Source organism: Silurus aristotelis (assembly GCF_946808225.1).
Source record: "Silurus aristotelis genome assembly, chromosome: 1".
NCBI lineage: Eukaryota > Metazoa > Chordata > Actinopteri > Siluriformes > Siluridae > Silurus > Silurus aristotelis.
The window spans coordinates 4,341,771-4,361,835 of NC_139574.1; the positions used below are offsets into that span (position 1 = coordinate 4,341,771).

Below are 20,065 nucleotides of genomic sequence, written 5' to 3' on the forward strand. Positions count from 1 at the left end.
ACACACACACACACACACTAAACCCGTCTTCCTGTCTCTACTGATATAGACGGAGATTCCCTGCAGGAGGTGTGGTGGAGGAAGATGGGGGAGGTGTGGGGCAGAAGAGGGGAGTGAGGGGGTTGTGGCAGTGATTTCTCTCGCTACATGCACTGTTAAGGGTGTTACCTCAAAAATACTTCATCAGTGAAACCATGTTTAGAAGATACTTCTTATCTATATATTTCTGAATTCTATTTAGGGTTTTTATTGTGAGTGGAAACTTTACCTAAAGAGAAGATCATTTAGAGAAATCAGGAGGCCCAACTCTCAATATGACACTATCAACACCATGCTTCTATGTAGAGATGATGTTCTCAGGGTGATGAAAAGCATTTCCCTACATCATGATGCTACCACTTCAATGTAGAGATGATGTTCTCAGGGTGAAGAAAAATGTTCCCCAGATTGTGATTCTTCCATCACCATGCTTCAATTAGGGGATGAGGTTCTCAAGAAGATGAAAAATTAAAATTTCTTCCAAGACCTAATAAGATTTCAAGGCTCATCCCCACCCCATTATGTTACAATCATTCACTGTGAGGATGGTGTCCTCAGGGTCATGAAACACATTCCTACACTAAGATGCTACCATCAATATGCTTCATTGTGAGGTTGGTGTCTTTACAGTGCCAAACACAGCCCCACACTATGATGTAACCATCGCCTTGCTTTTTACGGTGAGGATGGTGCATTAGGGCGATGAAGCACATCTTCACACTATGATGCTCTCAACATCATGCTTCACAGTATGCATAGTGTCCTCAGGAAGATGAGCATGTTGTAGTTTTGGGGGCAATAACCAGAATGTTCGGTTTTGGACTCATCAGACCAAAGAACCTTTTTCACAGAGTTTCCAACATGAATTTTCAAGAAAAAAGCTCCAACTGTGATGCCAAGTCGGATATTTTATTTAGTCAGCTGATTTTGTCCATGTTTATACAACAGTGTTTTATTCAGTGTCAGAAACCACCCAGCTGTATGTCTGAAAACGTTGTAGGAACAGTTTGGGGAGGAACTACATATAGAGGGAAAAGTCAAATGTCCCAGTACTAGTGTCCATATATTGTAGCACACTGTTCAGAACAATGAATACAGGAGGTAAAATTGAGTACAGTACAGTAGATAGCTAGCATCCTGTCACGTCTGCACTGTTAGCGGTAAGAGTACCGCTGTCTGCAGTGTGTAGGATGCGTATGCGATGTACAACTGAGTAATCTGGGGAAGTTTTCGAAAAGGTGTTAGAAACAGCACTGAAATACAATCCGAATGGAGCCAAGCTTGGTTAATAAAAAAAAGACTAGCATGGCTGTACGTATTTTACAGCTACATAATATTGTAATCGTTGGCAAAAGCTTCACCTACTGGGCAAAATTCAACAGTTTTGGTTTCGATTCGGTTTCACTTTCAGCCGAGCGTTTTCATTTCAGTGCGTCACGATGTTAAATAAGCAAAACCCGCTTCGTTGTGTATAATAACACGACCGTCCTGAAGAGAGAGACGAAGAAGAAAACCAAAGTAGAACGCTAAATCTGACAGACTTAACCGTTTAGCCAGATGTGAGCTATTGAGAGTCTGGTGTGATGTAGCCGCATGGGTTCTATTTCATTTCTTGTCATTTTTAAATTAATATTTCAGTCAGGCTTACACTAACGTTTTGGCGTGGGTTGAGAAGCTAAGTGCTGGTTTGTGGCCATGTTTTGTAGGGTTTTTCCAGCATGTCCAGGAATTACATGATTTGTTTAATCATAAAAGCTGCGTAACCTACATACATCGATACAAAGCAGCAGGCATTCATTTATATTCTACATACAGTTTCAGCAGTGTCTATATTGGAGCTTTTTTTTTTTTTCTATGGAAATATGTTTGGTGTTCCATACATTTGGCATCTGAGACAGTCTAATGATGTGTGTGTGTGTGTGTGTGTGTGTGTGTGTGTGTGTGTGTGTGTGTGTGTGTGTGGTGTTTTTTAGTAGTTCAATCATATATACTGTATATATATATATATATATATATATATATATATATATATATATATATATATATATATATATATATATATATATATAGTCTGATTTCTCTCAATTCTTTATCTCTTAACATCTCCGAAAGTCTTTCCCTCACCACCAGCACCATCACCTCTGGCTCAATCATTTGTGATAACCATATAGGGAATAATTTATGACACCTAAAGCTGCTTTGGGGCAGTGTCCACTGTAAAAAAATGCTATACGAACAAAAGTGAATTGAATTTAATTAGTTTCTAGATATCGGTTGACAAAAAAAGGTCCTAAACCTAATCAATGCTTATAATAATATAATTACAATTACGACTATACATGCTCAATCTATTCTCAAAATTCTAAACTTCTTCGAAACTCTAAGTGTTTCTGACCCTGATATTGATGCATGTTTTGGGTTTATCCGCCTCAATATCATTAAAACTGCCTAAATGGCCTAAATAGCCATCTTCACATGCATGTACATAACCTGACACTTAACACGAGTCACTTTCCCTGTGTGAGGGTTAACATAACTCTCCAACTCTAAATACAGTCCCGAATCAATTCAGCATTTAATCCTATACACCATATTTCCAAAAGTATTGGGTCACCTGACCCTTCCTGCTATTTGTGGTTCTTTTCCAAACTGTAACCACAAAGTTGGAGGCACTTAATTGTTTATTAAGTGTTTAGATGTGGTATAATAAAATCTTGCATTCACTTGAATTTGGAAACCCAAACCTGCTCCAACATGGTGATTCCCCTGTGCACAAAGTGAGCTCCTTGAAGATCTGGTTTACATGGTTTGGAGAGGAAGATCTTGCTGCTTAAGAGCTCTGATCTCATCCCTACTGAACACCTTTGGGATGAATGTGAACGCTGACTGCACCCCAGGTCTCCTCACCTACATCAGTACCTGCCTTTCATAACACCCTTGTGGCTGATGAACACAAATATCCATAAGCACACTCCAAAATCTAGTGGAACACCTTCCCAGAAGAGTGGAGGGAATTATAAGAGAAAATTGGGACTAAATGTGGAATGTGATGCTCAAAATATCACATACCGTCCTTATGACCAGATGTCCCAATACTTTTGGAAATATAGTGTATTTACAGTATACAGTATATGAACAAAAGTTTGTAGACACCTGAGCAAAAGATTGGTATGTGCTGCTTTTTTAACATCCACATTTCCACATTTAGTTTGGACAGGCTGTTATTATAAGATCCACTCTTCTGGGAAAATGTACCAGTAAGTTTGCTTGTGGAGATTTAAGCTCAATTAGCCACTAAGATATTAGTAACTGTAGGTACTGGTGTAGGAAAGGAGGCCTGGGGTGTAGTCAACGTTTTAATTCATACTAAAGGTGTTTCATAGGGTTAAGCATTATAGCAGGTCAATCAAGACCCATGTGATCCACCCTTCCACTCTAACCCATGTAAAGCAGATCTTTATAGAGCTGTCTTTGTGCACAGGGGTATTGTCATGCAGAAACAGCTTGGGTCTCCTAGTTCAAGTAAAGAAAAAATTTCATGTTACCGCATCCAAAAGACAATTTTAAACAATTGTGTTTCTCCGACTTTGTGGTAAAAGTTTGGGGAAGAAGCATCTGGTTGGAAAAGTCGTGTGTCTGAATACTTTCAGACGTATGGTAGACATATACTTAAATTCTTTCGAGGTCAAATGCGCTTGAGGAATCATTGTGATTCCGATACCAAGTATAATTTTGAATATCACTTTTGTCATGTTTGAGATAAAATACCCCATTTACCCTTTTACAGAGGTGCTGTTAGGTTTATTTTAACCCCATGCTGAGAGTAACAAGCTGAAAAAAATTTAAAATGTCTGCTGAGTTTCACTTCCTTCCTCCATCCCGTTTCCTCATTTCCTGGGCGTGGCTGCTCGGAAAGAGTGTGTCTGATCAAGCAGTGTGTTTCCCCTTTGCAAGTCAATGTTCTTTTCAGCACTGCAATCCCCCAGCTCCCCCCCACACCACACGCCCCCCCTCTAACAAACAACACACACACACACACACACACACACACACACACACACACACTTAAAATGAGCCTTTATAGTAGTTATATACAGATTTAAATGATGCACTGCATTTCTACAGCACGTTTATCTTTTATTAGTTTGAAATAAAAAGTTTTCTAAAAACAGCTCGGTTTTTGACCCGGTTTCCGCACCTGCTGCCATTGCTTTCACTCTGCAGCCACACACTTGCGATAAAGGTGAAACCACACACACTTTCAGAAAAAGAACTCTCACGAAGCCTCAGAGCTCCGCTGCACTCCAAACTGAGTGTTTGCACAGTGGAGTGGCTCTGAATTACCAGAAACTACCACTTGAGAGTAGGCGACGTCACAAACATTATATTATTATATTTTGTTTTGTTTCCAGCTTTAATGGAAATGAAACCTGTGTGGGTGTTTCTTCATCTGCAGGAATCTCCTAGATGACAGAGAACAATAGAGCTGGTGTTTAGATTAGTTTTAATTCCTATTCTTCATTCCAGATCATTAAAGATCAAGTGTTTGACTAATTGAGCTGCTATAGTTCAGTAGGCGACTGATATCTAAGAGAAAGTCGTCCACTAATGACTGTTCCACTAAACTTTAATGCTCTGAGTAGCCGTGGGGCTTAACAGAAGATTATTTTCGCTTCTGAAGTAACCAAATGTGTGGATTTCTCTGGGTAGAGTTGGACTGGGTGGGATTAGTCAAATACTTTCCCACTTGGTCCCACTTTCCTTTTGGACCAGTGTAACTGATCAAATTTTCCCCTTGGACAAGATGGGTTGAACAAATCTTCTGCTTCTGCCTCAGTGGGGAAAGACTCTGCTCAGTGGTTAAGATGTTGGACTTAGAAGGTTTTAAGTTGAAATCCTTGTACCACCAAGCTGTTCGATGTATAAAAATGGAGATAATTGGATAAGGGTATCTACCAAATGCTATAAATGCAAATAAAATTTGTACTTGAACAAGGAGGATTGATCACATTTATACTAGGACAAGGGAGACGGGTCAATTGTTCTGCCAAGACAAGAATGATGAGAATTTCTAGAAAAAGTACTTTCCAGTCTTTATTGCAATTAGTCAAAACTTCTACTAGAACTGGTAAATTTGGTGAACCTTCTATTAGGCACAGAGTAATTTGTCAACTTTCTACTAAATCAATGGGAATTAGAAAGAAAATGATCCTGGAAGTGGTAAAAAAAAATGGTCAAACTTTCCACTGGAATTGGTTGAATTGATCCATTTACTGAAACTGATGGAATTGTTTAATTTTTCTACTAAAACTGGTGAAATATGTCACACTTGTCACTATTTCTGTGGGTATGAATAGGAATTGTACATTTTCATTTCTAAAGTGGACACTGAAGCACTGTGCATGTGTAAAACACTCGAGTAAAGTTTTCAATTGAACAAATTCAACGTCAGAGTTTCTAAGCTGCAAAATCTCTTCTCACATTAATAGCACTGTTGCTTGACCCTACATCAGTAGGCTTACAAGACAGAGGAGGTGTGGACTGGAGGGGAAACGCTTACACTCTGCAGACGTGTCAGGTGCGATGTCCTCTGTGAATTCTACCAATCTTTCATTTTTGTTTCCATTTGAATTCAGGTTGTTCTTCACGTGATTTAAAAAAAAAAAACGAAAGAAATCGCCACTTTTTCTTGTTAGTAAAAAAAAATCTAAAAATGGACCCTCACCCATACATCGAGTCTGTTTTGGTGCTACACTTCTGTTATAAACAAGGCACACGTGTGTGAGGACAAGTATCCACAGTGACACCTAAAACATCACAAACCAACCAGCTACGAGTGAAGAGGAAACAGCTGTGTCCTAAATCAAGGACACGATCGAGCGGCCTTCAGGGTTTTCACCTTACAGCATCTGCTCATGTTTCATCTCATGTTGGCAGGACCATCACAATTCTCTCAGATGATTTCACCCGTTTGAATATCATGCAAAACTATATATATATATATATATATATATATAAAATAATGTATATGCATATAAGTATATATTTATATATTAGAGCTGTCAGAAGTAACATGTTAATAAGGCGTTATCGCAAATTAATTTTAACGACACTCATTTTATTAATATGTGATTAATGCAGCATTTCTGTTTGACCATTTTTATAAAAAATAGAAATAAATACATGTAAAAAAAAAAAAAAAAGGAGGGGGGGGTTTATCATTCGTTTTGCTGAAATGCGCCGGGTCTCAAATCAAACACCAAAATCTGAAGTGTTGCACACATTTAAATATAAAACACATACACATTTTTAATCACCATAATTACTTCAAACATTCACAAGAATATCTGGTCTTCATGCTCTATGTTGGGTTTGGTATTGGTTTAGTTTATATTGTATAAATGAAGGTGCATTTACATAAACAGATAAAAACATGCGATTGAGTTCGATTTAGTTCGAATTTTAGATATACAGCCCTAATTGATAAATATATTACATTTTAGTTTAGTTTTTTTAAACCCTCTTGTCCTCTTTTTCCTCTTCTCTTTGTTTGGTATCCCCCGGGGTAAACCCCGTCTGCAAGCCTTAACGATGCAATGATAAAATGGCTGCCGCTGAGCTCATGAATATTTCAAGCCAGGCTTTAAATGAGCATCTGAGCCCTCAGTTATTGAAATGTACATCACACTGAACATCACGTCTGGATATTTTTCTGTAAGTGCATGCATATATATATATATATATATATATATATTTATATATAGACAGAGAGAGAGAGAGAGAGAGAGAGAGAGAGAGAGAGAGAGAGAGAGAGAAAGAGAGAGAGAGAGAGAGAGAGAGAGAGAGAGAGAGAGAGAGAGAGATCAATTTTTTTCATTTCTATATATATCTTATATGTTATCCATAACCACTTGCACTCTACATGTCCTCTTGTTCGATTCTCCTCCATCATTAAGGATTTTTTTTTAAACTTTGATTAAAATCGATGAGATTTTTTGATAAAATATTAAACATATTGACATCACAGTAGAGTCTACGTGCATATGAACCCATATGTTGGATTTCATTTACCCGAAATCGTCAAATGGAAGCTGATGATGTTGCGCTAGTTATCTACAGCTAGCTATCAATTAGCATGCTAGTCAGAGAGTAATCAATGTTTTGCTGAGTTTACACTTTCTTGGCTGTTAAGGCATGATTTCAAGAGTTGGTCTGCACCAGGAAACACTAGCGAGAACAATTTAATGTATTTACACTGAGTCATTTATAAGCTACAACACATGAAAAAGTTTTAATTGAACCACTGTCCTGGCCTCCGAAACGTAATCATGGCAATGGAAGGATAGAAGGATAGAAGGATGGAAGGATAGAAGGATAGAAGGATAGAAGGATGGAAGGATAGAAGGATAGAAGGATGAATCTGTACATGATACATACCAGACTCAGGATTGTTGTGTTTTTCTTTAATGAATCAATCACTTAATTAATAAAAGAAAAAGGTAGACTATATGCACATAAAAAATGCCCACTTGTGTGTGTGTGTGTGTGTGTGTGTGTGTGTGTGTGTGTGTGTGTGTGTGTGTGTCGATACAGTTTGTCTCTCACTTGTGTGTCCTAGTATATATATATATACTATATATATATATATATACAGTGAGGAAAATAAGTATTTGAACACCCTGCTATTTTGCAAGTTCTCCCACTTAGAAATCATGGAGGGGTCTGAAATTGTCATCGTAGGTGCATGTCCACTGTGAGAGACATAATCTAAAAAAAAAAAAATCCAGAAATCACAATATATGGTTTTTATACTTTTTATTTGTATGATACAGCTGCAAATAAGTATTTGAACACCTGTCTATCAGCTAGAATTCTGACACTTAAAGACCTGTTAGTCTGCCTTTAAAATGTCCACCTCCACTACATTTATTATCCTAAATTAGATGCACCTGTTTGAGGTCGTTAGCTGCATAAAGACCCCTGTCCACCCCATACAATCAGTAAGAATCCAACTACTAACATGGCCAAGACCAAAGAGCTGTCCAAAGACACTAGAGACAAAATTGTACACCTCCACAAGGCTGGAAAGGGCTATGGGGAAATTGCCAAGCAGCTTGGTGAAAAAAGGTCCACTGTTGGAGCAATCATTAGAAAATGGAAGAAGCTTAACATGACTGTCAATCTCCCTCGGACTGGGGCTCCATGCAAGATCTCACCTCGTGGGGTCTCAATGATCCTAAGGAAGGTGAGAAATCAGCCCAGAACTACATGGGAGGAGCTGGTCAATGACCTGAAAAGAGCTGGGACCACCGTTTCCAAGGTTACTGTTGGTAATACACTAAGACGTCATGGTTTGAAATCATGCATGGCACGGAAGGTTCCCCTGCTTAAACCAGCATATGTCCAGGCACGTCTTAAGTTTGCCAATGACCATTTGGATGATCCAGAGGAGTCATGGGAGAAAGTCATGTGGTCAGATGCGACCAAAATAGAACTTTTGGGTCATAATTCCACTAAACGTGTTTGGAGAAAGAAGAATGATTAGTACCATCCCAAGAACACCATCCCTACTGTGAAGCATGGGGGTGGTAGCATCATGCTTTGGGGGTGTTTTTCTGCACATGGGACAGGGCGACTGCACTGTATTAAGGAGAGGATGACCGGGGCCGTGTATTGCGAGATTTTGGGGAACAACCTCCTTCCCTCAGTTAGAGCATTGAAGATGGGTCAAGGCTGGGTCTTCCAACATGACAATGACCTGAAGCACACAGCCAGGATAACCAAGGAGTGGCTCTGTGGGAAACATATCAAGGTTCTGGTGTGGCCTAGCCAGTCTCCAGACCTAAACCCAATAGAGAATCTTTGGAGGGAGCTCAAACTCTGTGTTTCTCAGCGACAGGCCAGAAACCTGACTGATCTAGAGAAGATCTGTGTGGAGGAGTGGGCCAAAATCCCTCCTGCAGTGTGTGCAAACCTGGTGAAAACCTACAGGAAACGTTTGACGTCAAACAAATGCTACTGTACCAAATATTAACATTGACTTTCTCAGGTGTTCAAATACTTATTTGCAGCTGTATCATACAAATAAATAGTTTAAAAATCATACATTGTGATTTCTGGATTTTTTTTTTTAGATTATGTCTCTCACAGAGGACATGCACCTATGATGACAATTTCAGACCCCTCTATGATTTCTAAGTGGGAGAACTTGCAAAATAGCAGGGTGTTCAAATACTTATTTTCCTCACTGTATATATATATATATATATATATATACACAGTATGTGTTGATCTATGCACATGAAAGAAAACTTGTGTGTGTGTGTGTGTGTGTGTGTGTGTGTGTGTGTGTGTGTGTGTGTGTGTGTGTGTGTTCGCATGCATCACAGTGTGTGTCGGTCATATAATCCGCTACAGATGGTGTGTGATTGTGTTTTCAATATATAAAGGAACCCCACAGAACCACTCACAAACACACACACACACACACACACACACACACACACACACACACATACACACACACACACACACACAGACAGAGCTGTCAGCATGTTTGGAGCTCTCTCTTATACTTCTCTGTGATGAGGTCTGTCACACAACACACACTCTGGTCACCCTAATTGTGTGTGTGTGTGTGTGTGTGTGTGTGTGTGTGTGTGTGTGTGTGTGTGTGTGTGTGTGTGTGTGTGTGTGTGTGTGTGTGTGTGTGTGCGCGTGTGTGTGTGTGTGAGAGCGTGTGTGTTATAATCCTATGTTTGATAGTGTTGAGCAACATCTGAGAGTGTTAAAATAACATGACAGTAAAACAAACTCTTATAAAGACAGTCTGATGTGGGTGATTATGATGTCACTGGTCACATGACCAGAAGGATACCACAACTCTGATGAAGGAAGTAAAAGCAAACTGAACTGTTTTATATATACAGTGTTTATATATACAGTGTTTATATATACAGTGTTATATATATATATATATATATATATATATATATATATATATATATATATATATATATATATATATATATATATCTCCTTTGCAGCGTATAACCCTGATTTATTAATACTTCTATGTTTTATATATAAATTAATGGAAGGAGTCTCCAGTGTCAGAACATTGTATGACATCCTCAAGAATGTAACTGTACCATGACTTCTTTAATGTGTGTGTAAAGGAAATGAAGAGAGTCTGGTGTGTGGGTAGGTGTTCCTAATATAGTGACCAAAAGCTGTAGGAGTTTCTGCAGAGGAACAAGTAAGGAACCTTGCAGCTCAGTGATGCACATAGGTAAAAAGTGTGAGTGTGTGTGTGTGTGTGTGTGTGTGTGTGTGTGTGTGTGTGTGTGTGTGTGCTTCCTGACCTGGGACATCTGCGGTCTGAGGTTGATCTCCTTCAGGTTGATGGTTTGAGGATGGAGGTTGTTGAGGAGCTGACACAGCAGCACTCCATCACGGAGACTCTGCGCCAGGTCGAAGGCGCGCGCGGTTTCCGAGGTGACCCGGTGCGACTGCGGGAGCACGCGACACCCGATCAGCCAGAGCGCGCACTGCCGCCAGTACTCCATCACGCCTGGGTCAATCAGTCTCCGGATCACCGGAGGAGACAGGACAAGAAAAGAAAAGAAAAGAAAAGAAAAGAAAAGAAAAGAAAAGAAAAGAATGGAAGAAAAACCCACAAAAAAAGGCTCAGATCATATAAAACACACGCTGCATGTGCGTGTGTGCGCGTGCGTGCGCAAAGAGAGAGAGAAAAGCACCGGTTCTGCGCGTGTCTACTTCCCCGTTTTCATTTTACACGGAAGGAAACCAGCGCGTAACGGACCGGTGGTTACGAGATCCCATCCACAATGAGTCTGACCTGTCTCTGCGCGCGCGCGCGCGTGTGTGTGTGTGTGTGTGTGTGTGTAGTGATGATGTCACAGGTTGCCAGATTGACCAACTTTTAACTTTTAACGTCAACGAGTGTGTGTGTGTGTGTGTGTGTGTGTGTGTGTGTGTGTGTGTGTGTGTGTGTGTGTGTGTGTGTGTGTGTGTGTGTGTGTGTGTGTGTGTGTGTGTGTGTCCTTTCTGAAATCTTGCATTAAATATCCAATCATATAAACCAGAGTAAAATAATATAATAAAATGTATGAAACATTAGGGATGTTGTAATCAGAGATTATAATTAAAAGACTTCTGCGTTTTGTTACATTTCCGATCTGATCTATATCTAATCTATAATTAAAATTCATCATCATTCCAGGCTTTAAGTGTTTTGTCCTTGTAGCAGATCTGATGTCATTATTTCAAGAAAATGCTTCTCTTTTATATTTCTGTGTAGTGAAGCGGAAACAATAATAATAATCAGCATCATCATCATCATCATCATAATCATAATCATAATCATCATCATCATAATCATCATCATAATCATCATCATTATTATCATCTTCATAGAAAAAAAAAAGAAGAAATATTATTCTATAGAATATGGACAAAGATATTGGAACATCTGCCCCTTCCATCCAGATGTGCTTCTTCCACAAACTATTAGAACAAAGTTGGAGCTGCACAACTGTATAGGATGTCTTTGAATGGTTGAACTTAAACTAGGAGACCCAAACACTGTTCCAGCATGATAATACCCCTGTGCACAAAGTCAGCTCCATGAAGATCTGCTTTAAATGGGTTGGAGTGGAAGATCTTGAGTGGCCTGCTAGAGATGTGACCTCACTGCACTTTTAGGATGAATATGGACACTGACTGCACCCCAGACTTCCTCACTATATCAGTACCTGACTTCATTCATTGCCTTGTGTCTGCTTGAGCACAAATCCCAGAAGAGTGAATGTTATTATATAAGCAAATAGAGTCTAAACGTGGAGTGAGATGTTCAAAAAGAATCACATGCCAATCCTGTGGTCTTTTGGTACTTCTCCCCCAATCTGGCAACCCAGACTGCAATCACTTGCTTTACAGCTTTACAATCACATTACTTTAGAAGTGGACACTCTTACAGTGCCTTTGTTTCTGTCGTGTACACAATCGTTTCTTTTCTTCTTTTTCTAAAAAAAAGGAGAAGACTTGAATAGAAATGAGAAGAAGTGAACTGTCGGTTTCAGTTCCCCTTCAACACACAATAAACAGATACACACAGTAGGGTGCTGTTTTGTTTACTAACACTGAACAATGAATTCTCCTTTCTGATTGGCCAGAAAACATGAATTAATACTCAAATGCAGGCTCATATGGATTCACAGGGGCGTGTATGCGGAGTCTGTACATAAATCGTTCCTTTTTCTTTTTCAAGGAAGGACTCAGAGTGTCAGAGAAAGAGAGAGAAAAAGAAAAAGAACAAAGGGGAACGACTGTTTATAGCTGCTACAACATTTAAACATTTAAAAAGGTAACTATTAATGGATAAAAAGTGCAAGATGTGTTTCTATTTTGCTGTTATTATAGAAACTATAGACGTTAACTATACGCGTTTAACAGCTTCTGAGGTCTACAATTCATCTCTGTGAAGGAGTTTTGTTCTGAATGAGAACGTATCAGAATGCAGGTGCTACTGTCACTTTATGACCAATTAGATATGACAGAATTTAGTCATGAGGTTTCAATCATTCTCATAAAAAAGAAAAAGCTGTTATCTGTGTATTATTGCAGCCGTGACCTGGAGAGCCAATTGTGTCATCTTGTGCCATGGAGAGATGGGAGCTGAACTGCGTGAGTCAGCTTATGCACACACACACACACACACACACACACACACACACACACACACAAACACATTTGTATGTGATACTAAAATAAAATATCTCATTATAAAGAGCCTTGTACCTCCCTACAGCTTCACATGTGTGATTAGAGCAGAATATACACTCAGATTACAAACACTAACACCACACAGTGTAGATACTGAATTGTGATTGGCTGGATGAGCAGTAAGATCAGGTACTGATGTAAGAAGAGTGAGGAGGCCTGGGGTGCAGTCAACGTTCACATTCATCCTAAAGGTGTTCAGTAGAGTCGGAATTCTATAGCATGAGATCTTCCACCATATCCAACCCATTGTAAAAGCAGATCTTCATGTAGCTGGCTTTGTGCGCAGGGGCATTGTCACGCTGGAACATGCTGGATGCTTTTCCTAGTTCAAGTGAAGTCCAATACATCTTTGTGCTAACAGTTTTGTGAAAAAACACATCCGGGTGGAAAAGTCAGGTCCTAATTCATTTGGTCATACAGTGTATGATAACTGAAAACTGAAACTAAAAAAGATGTGTCTCAGTCACTGCCCATGTTTGAAACGAAGATGATGTTCTGCTTTCAGTAGTACAATGAGTCACTTTGAAGTCCAGACAGGGTTCATAAAGAAGAAGCACTTCCTGTTTTGTGATTGGTCAGCAGACAGACAGACAGACAGAAAGTGCAGCGTGTCCAAGGCTCGTCTCTGCTTCAGATTTCTGGCTCGGGATGATGAACAGATGATCTGATCCTCACTCTTGCGGTGATTTGGGACCCAACCGTGGCACAGTGCCACCATTCCTGCAGTCACCTCTCTGGACTCTGCTTGTACACACACACACACACACACACACACACACACACACACACACACACACACACACACACACACACACATGCTATTTCTTCCTATATACAGTACTTGCCAAAATTCAGTAACTAAAACACCATTAATAATTTTGACATTCATTTGATCCATCAAAACGTGTGTGTGTGTGTGTGTGTGTGTGTGTGTGTGTGTGTGTGTGTGTGTGTGTGTGTGTGTGTGTGTGTGTGTGTGTGTTTCTCACTGAATGTACTACACACTCACCTTGGATGAGACTGACTGACAGCCCAGCATTGATTAAAGTGCTTTTGGCAATTCTATTTTTAAAGATATTGATCTGTGAGGTAAAGTAGCATCTGCCCATTCATCCCACACACACACACACACACACACACACACACACACACACACACACACACACACACACACACACACACACACACTTAAGTAAGGCTTATGGTTCATTAGTTTATTTAATTGTTTATAGGTAAATAAATTATGTATGTATGTATGGTATCAGTACGTTACCTCAGTATTTATTTTACTTTTTACTCTTACTCATTACATTTTTTACACAAATATTTGTACTTTCTACTTCTTACATTTTCAAAACAGACTCGTTACTTTAGTTTAGTTTTGGTGAAATGTCAATATTTTTTCCTTCAATTGCACACCGTTTTCATCCCAAATAGGTTGTATTTCCTGTCATTGTGCAGATTTTTCAATCCACTGGTGTATCATTTCCTGTCTCTCACACACCACAGATGTAGACTAGTTTACAAAGATAACAATGAACAGGCAGAAGACAGTAATGGATAAAGTGTGGATGAGACAGAGGGAGTCAGTGATGGAAACATGAGTGAGAACAGACACATTCCTGATCATCAACAAAACAATGTGCTTTTGTAAAAATAAAGAAAACAGATAGGGGGCGCTCTCTGTCATGTCTGTCATCTCTCTTCACAGACACATAAATAAAACAACCTAATTCTCAGTAAATATTTACACAGACATAATCAATATATGAATAGGAAGCTTGAAATGTCTACTTTTAAATAAACTATAAATATAGACAATAAACACATATTCACTGATGTTAGAAGAAAGTTAGAAGAGTTACAGTTTCTCCAGTATCACCCACATATATAACAACATAGTTTTATATAGTTTTTTAGTTTCGTTTGGTGTCCTGATTTACATATAAGCTTAATGATTTACATAATTTAAAACACCATAATTACTTTAATACATTTACAAGAATATTTTGTCATCATGCTCTATGTTGAGTTCGGTTTCACTAATAATAAACATACATTTGCATAAAGCATGTCCATGCGCATGTTAATTAAAACATTGAAAACTTGAACATTATTAAAGTAAGGTACATTTAAAACAGACAAATATTTGTCGATTCAGTTGTGAGTAATCAATGAATGCAATTAAATATTTTAATCGATTGACAGCCCTAATTAATATATTAATATGATGTGAGGTCCAGTAGGTTTAGTGTCCAGCTCCAGACACTAAAACAGGTAGTAATAATGACTACCTTTTACTTAAGTTCATGTTGGAGCCCAAACTTTACTTTAACTGGAGTAAAAAAGTGCAGTCAGAACTTCAACTTTTACCAGAGTATCTGCACTTCTACTTAAGTGCATTTATCTTTACTACTGATATGATTATGGCACATTGAGCAAATACTTTCATCCAAAAAATATTTATCCACCTAACAAGTGTATGATGATTCATCAGATATAAATCACACTCTCACTATCAGTAAGGGCTTTATCACGGTCAAGGTGAATCCATTGCCTATCCTGGGAAGACACCACACACACACACACACACACACACACACACACACACACACACACACACACAAACATCTCAATCGTGTCCAGATAAGAGATCAATACAGAAAAGCTTAAACTAGGCATGTGATTGAGTTTCACAGACAGTGAGAGGAGATAAATACATAAAACCCCCTACACAGCCTGAGAGAGAGGGAATGAGCATTAGCGATTAGCTGGTAAAAGACTTTTAAAAGAAACCTGAAACTGCAGTAAGTCAGAAATGCCGGTTTAAATGCATGGAGGTGATCGATTGAACGGGACACAGCCTTGACATTTTAAAGAGACATCTACAGGTCAGGAGAGATCACTAATATTCTGTGGTTTAAGTCCAAAAGTTACATTCATATTTATGTGGAGAAACTTACTCATAACCAGTCGGGTCAAGCGCACTCGATAAAGTGGATTGTTTTTGTAAATGTAAAGTAAATGTAAAAACAAAAAACCATTTTTTAAAATCATAAAAAAATGGTACACTATGTGGCCAAAAGGATTAGGGCACCTGACTTATCCAGCCATACGAGGTTCTTCCTCAATCTGCTACCGGAAGCATAAAATATTCCCTTTACTTGAACTAAGAGACCCAAACCAGTTCCAACATGACAATGACCATGTTCCCCAAGACAGCTCCATGAAGATATGCTTTACATGGTCTCCTACAATAGTGCTCCAACCATATTGAACAAATTTGAAATAAATTGCACGATGACTGAACCCCAGGCCTCCTCACATTCTTTCCTACATCAGTACCTGACTTTACTAACACACTTGTGGCTAAATGAGCACATCTCCACAAAATCTAGTGGAACATCTTTCCAGAAGAGTGGACCTGCTCTCTGGACTCGCCTAAATCATTCTGACACCGTAGTTCTGGATGGAGTTTAGAGTCTAGTGGAGACCATTCTCATTTTCCCACATGAACATCCTAAAGATCCATGAGGTTCCTGGGGAGAGGAATCTCAAAGACCATAAAAATGGATCAGGACTGCAATTAATATAGACAGTTTTTCCTTGTCACTGTCAGCACTGAGAGTTTATTCTGTAGTAGTGTCTGAGATTTAAATATCTATGTTAAAAATACTGTGTGTGAGTGTGTGTGCATTATACAAACAGCCGTGGAAGTCCGTGGACCGCTAATCCAGCTCGGCCGGCAGCAAGATCGTAAACAAAGGAGGGGGAAGCGAGGCGGCATTGGGGCTAGGCTAAGGCTAAACCCACATCAACCCTCTCTTCCAAGCATCTTATTGGCTAATGTACGGTCTCTTGCGAACAAAATGGATGAACTGCACACAAGCAGATTAAGGAATGTAATGTCATGATTTTTACGGAAACATGGCTCCCAGCAGCATCATTGAGCTCGAGGGTTGAAGTGTTTTCCGGGTGGACAGGACGGCAGTGGATTTTGGTAAGCACAGGGGTGGAGGTCTGTGCATTTATGTTAACAAATCATGGAGGGCGGAGTCTACTGTTACTGCAAACGCAAGGGACTACAACAGAGCCAGTGCCAACCAGAAAATAGGCATCAGGAGAGCCAAGCTCACATTCAAACTCAACATAGAAGACTATGTGGACCCTTCCACAACTCTGACCAGAGACGCATGTCAAACCACAAACCGATACATTGATCTCAACCGACCAACAGTGTCCTCCTACCGAAAGAACTCAATCACTTTTTTGCTCGTTTAAATCATGGCATAGGACATTTCACCTCAACTGCCTGAATGACTTTCACCCAGTTGCACTCACCCCTGTTGTTATGGAGTGCTTTGGGAAACTGGTTCTGAATCACCTCACTGCAACTTCGGGCTCCTGATTAATGATGTCTATCACCCCCTCTTACTCTCACTACAGGCTACCGACGAATGATGCGGAAGAGGAATTCCCGCTGGACCCACGCAATGCCTAGTCAGTGAGGGATGATGCCTTCGGCCATACGGCAGGAAGACCCTGACCCCTATGAGCTAATGGTGATGGCGGCAGAGCCAGCCGCCTGATGGGACCTGAGGCATCGGAGCACGGTAAAAACGCTCTGTTCTTTCTGCTCCAGCCACTCCTCACCTCCTTTCCTGGGCACCAGAACACCATTCCCCTTCTACACTATTCCTCTTTACCCTCACTTCTGGTCTCAATAAAAACACTCTTAACCTCGATTTAAGCTTTCCCTTGTCTGTGTTCAGCCCGACAAGGCGGTTAGTCGCCACACCTGGTGTTTCTGCACCTCCACTAGCAGATGGATTTTAGACGTTCTCACCAACAGACCTCAATCTTTTAGGTTGGGCAAAAAGGTATCCTCAACCCTCATTCTAAACACTGGCATCCCACAGGGCTGTGTTCTGAGCCCACTGCTCTACTCCCTGTTCACCCACGACTGTGCTCCTCTGTATAACTCCAACATCTTCATCATGTATGCAGATGACACCACTGTGGACGGCCAGATCAGCAATGACGACAAACCAGCCTACAAGGAAGAAATCCGAAGTCGAACAGCAAGTTGTGCCACCAACAACCTGACCCTCAACAACACGAAGACTAAAGAGCTCAATGTGGACTTTCAGAAATCTAACAGCAGGAGACATTTTCCAGTCCAAATCAATTGAATTGAGTTAAAGAGGTCTCCAGCTTTAATTTCTTTGGAGTTTACATCTCTGAAGATCTGTCCTGGCACCAGAACACTTCAGCTTTGGTTAGGAAGGAACAACACCTGTACTTCTTGAGGAGTCTTAAGAAAGCTCATCTGAGCACCTGCTATTAAGCACCTTCACCACAGCAGATGTCTGTGCAGAGTTCACAACATCATCAAGGACCCTTTACATCCCAGTCACAAACTGTTTAACCTCCTTCCATCAAGAAGGAGATACAGGAACATACGCACCAGAACTCTACACTACACCATTAGATCACTGTATAGACACTATATATAACTTCTGTACAACTATACATACAATGTACATATTACACACTGTATTTTTATACTCATTCTCTACACATATTGTGCCTTACATACATCTGCACTATTTTATTTATGTGTATCTATATATACCTTATCGCACATCCTGCCTAATATTTCACATTCATGTATACAGTCAACCCCTGATAATTCACGGTTCAGAAAGTTAGCGGGTTCTCATTTAGATTCTAACTAACAGCAATTGTTAGTTTATGTAGCACCAGGGAACATGAAGAACGTTTTTTCATTTTACTGTGTACTTTGTCAGCTATATATGGTTAAAATGACAATAACAGCTCGACTTAACTTGATTTGATTTAAGCAAGTATCTTAAAACTCATGGGAATCCGCAGCCGGACCGAATGTTCAGGAATGTGAGGAATACAATTTTAAACATGTTTTCACTAACAAATTTAATAAAAATTGTTATAATAAATTGTTGTATTAAATTGACATAATGTCTAGACGAATTCACAAGGTACCATAGGGGCTGTGGGGATACGTCCAAAATTCGCGGATTTTCGGAACCCCACTGTATATATATTTTTATTAGACTTGTTTATTCAGCTTGCACATTTGTGGGTTTTTTGTTTTTGTTTTTTTCAATGCAGTAGCTTTATAACCATTTACCTGTGGTACCTTTACAACAGTGTCTGCACATTTGTCACTGCCATAGACATAACTATTTTCTTGTATTTTTCAACAGTGTCAACACATCTCTTCACTCCTATAGCCTTTATATTTATTTACTGTACATATGTTTACATATTTACATGCTCTTTTGGTGGATGCTGTGTACCTCTACTATGCAATGACAATCAAGGTCTATCTATCGATCGATCTATCTAATGAGGAACACACTCCGGAAAGAATGAGGAAATTGCACTGAGTTGCATGCTGAGCTTAACCCAGCAGAACACACTCTAGCTAGGACAGGCTAGTGTTTCTAACACAAAATATTTTCATGGGTTTTATTAAGAAGACGTAAATTTTAAATGTAACATACACAAGAAGCAATGAAACATAGAACAGAATAGAGAGTTTTTAGGTCACTAGGGCGCTGATCAATCAGTAGGCCATTTTAAGTGCGCCTGTCTGTTTGCTCGTGCCCTAAAAACTCCCACAATGCACTGCAAAAACAGGAAGCGTCGACGCTTTTACAGGATATGGTGTCATATTTTCGGAAGTCTTTAATCTCTAACAAAAATTTAAATGGCAAATGAACTCAATCTAGCTAGGCTAATGTGACTAACAGCACAGGTATGTTATTCAGCAGGGTGGAGTGGGTGGAGAAGAGTGATAGCAGGAGTGATTTGTGATAGAAGAGTATCTGTGAGAGTGAAAGGGAAAGTTTATAGGACTGTGGTGAGACCTGAGATGTTGTATGGTTTAGAGACAGTGGCATTGAGTAAAAGACAGGAGGTGGAGCTGGAGGTAGCAGAGCTGAAGATGTTGAGGTTTTCATTGAGATGGACAGGATTAGAAATTAGTTTATTAGAGGTACAATGCATGTAGGACGTTTTGGAGACAAGGTGAGGGAGGTGTAATTGAGAGGGTTTGGACATGTGCAGAGGAGGGACATGGGGTAGAAGAATTAGGGGGGAAAAATAGAAGACCAAGAAGGAGGTTTATGCATGTGGTGAGAAAAGAAATGCAGGGGGTAGGTTTACAAGAGGC

General features: G+C 39.6%; 1 protein-coding gene and 1 long non-coding RNA gene across 3 annotated transcripts in view; one reads left to right on the top strand and one right to left on the bottom strand.

Annotated features, from left to right (window-relative positions):
• Positions 1–10,926, bottom strand: part of vav3 (vav guanine nucleotide exchange factor 3) — a 103,625-nt gene extending 92,699 nt beyond the window's left edge. For both annotated transcript variants that reach the window (XR_014534248.1, XM_083545720.1), the window contains exon 1: positions 10,404–10,926. Coding sequence is in view for 1 of the 2 variants with exons in the window: in XM_083545720.1 (XP_083401846.1) it covers positions 10,404–10,607 (204 nt within the window). In the remaining variant the exon portion in view is untranslated. The remainder of the gene's footprint in view (positions 1–10,403) is intronic.
• LOC310730906 lies at positions 10,088–19,026 on the top strand. Its single transcript, XR_014535011.1, has 3 exons — positions 10,088–10,330; positions 12,688–12,747; positions 17,293–19,026. It is a non-coding gene; the product is annotated as an uncharacterized lncRNA (long non-coding RNA).
• Positions 19,027–20,065: the final 1,039 nt, after the last annotated feature.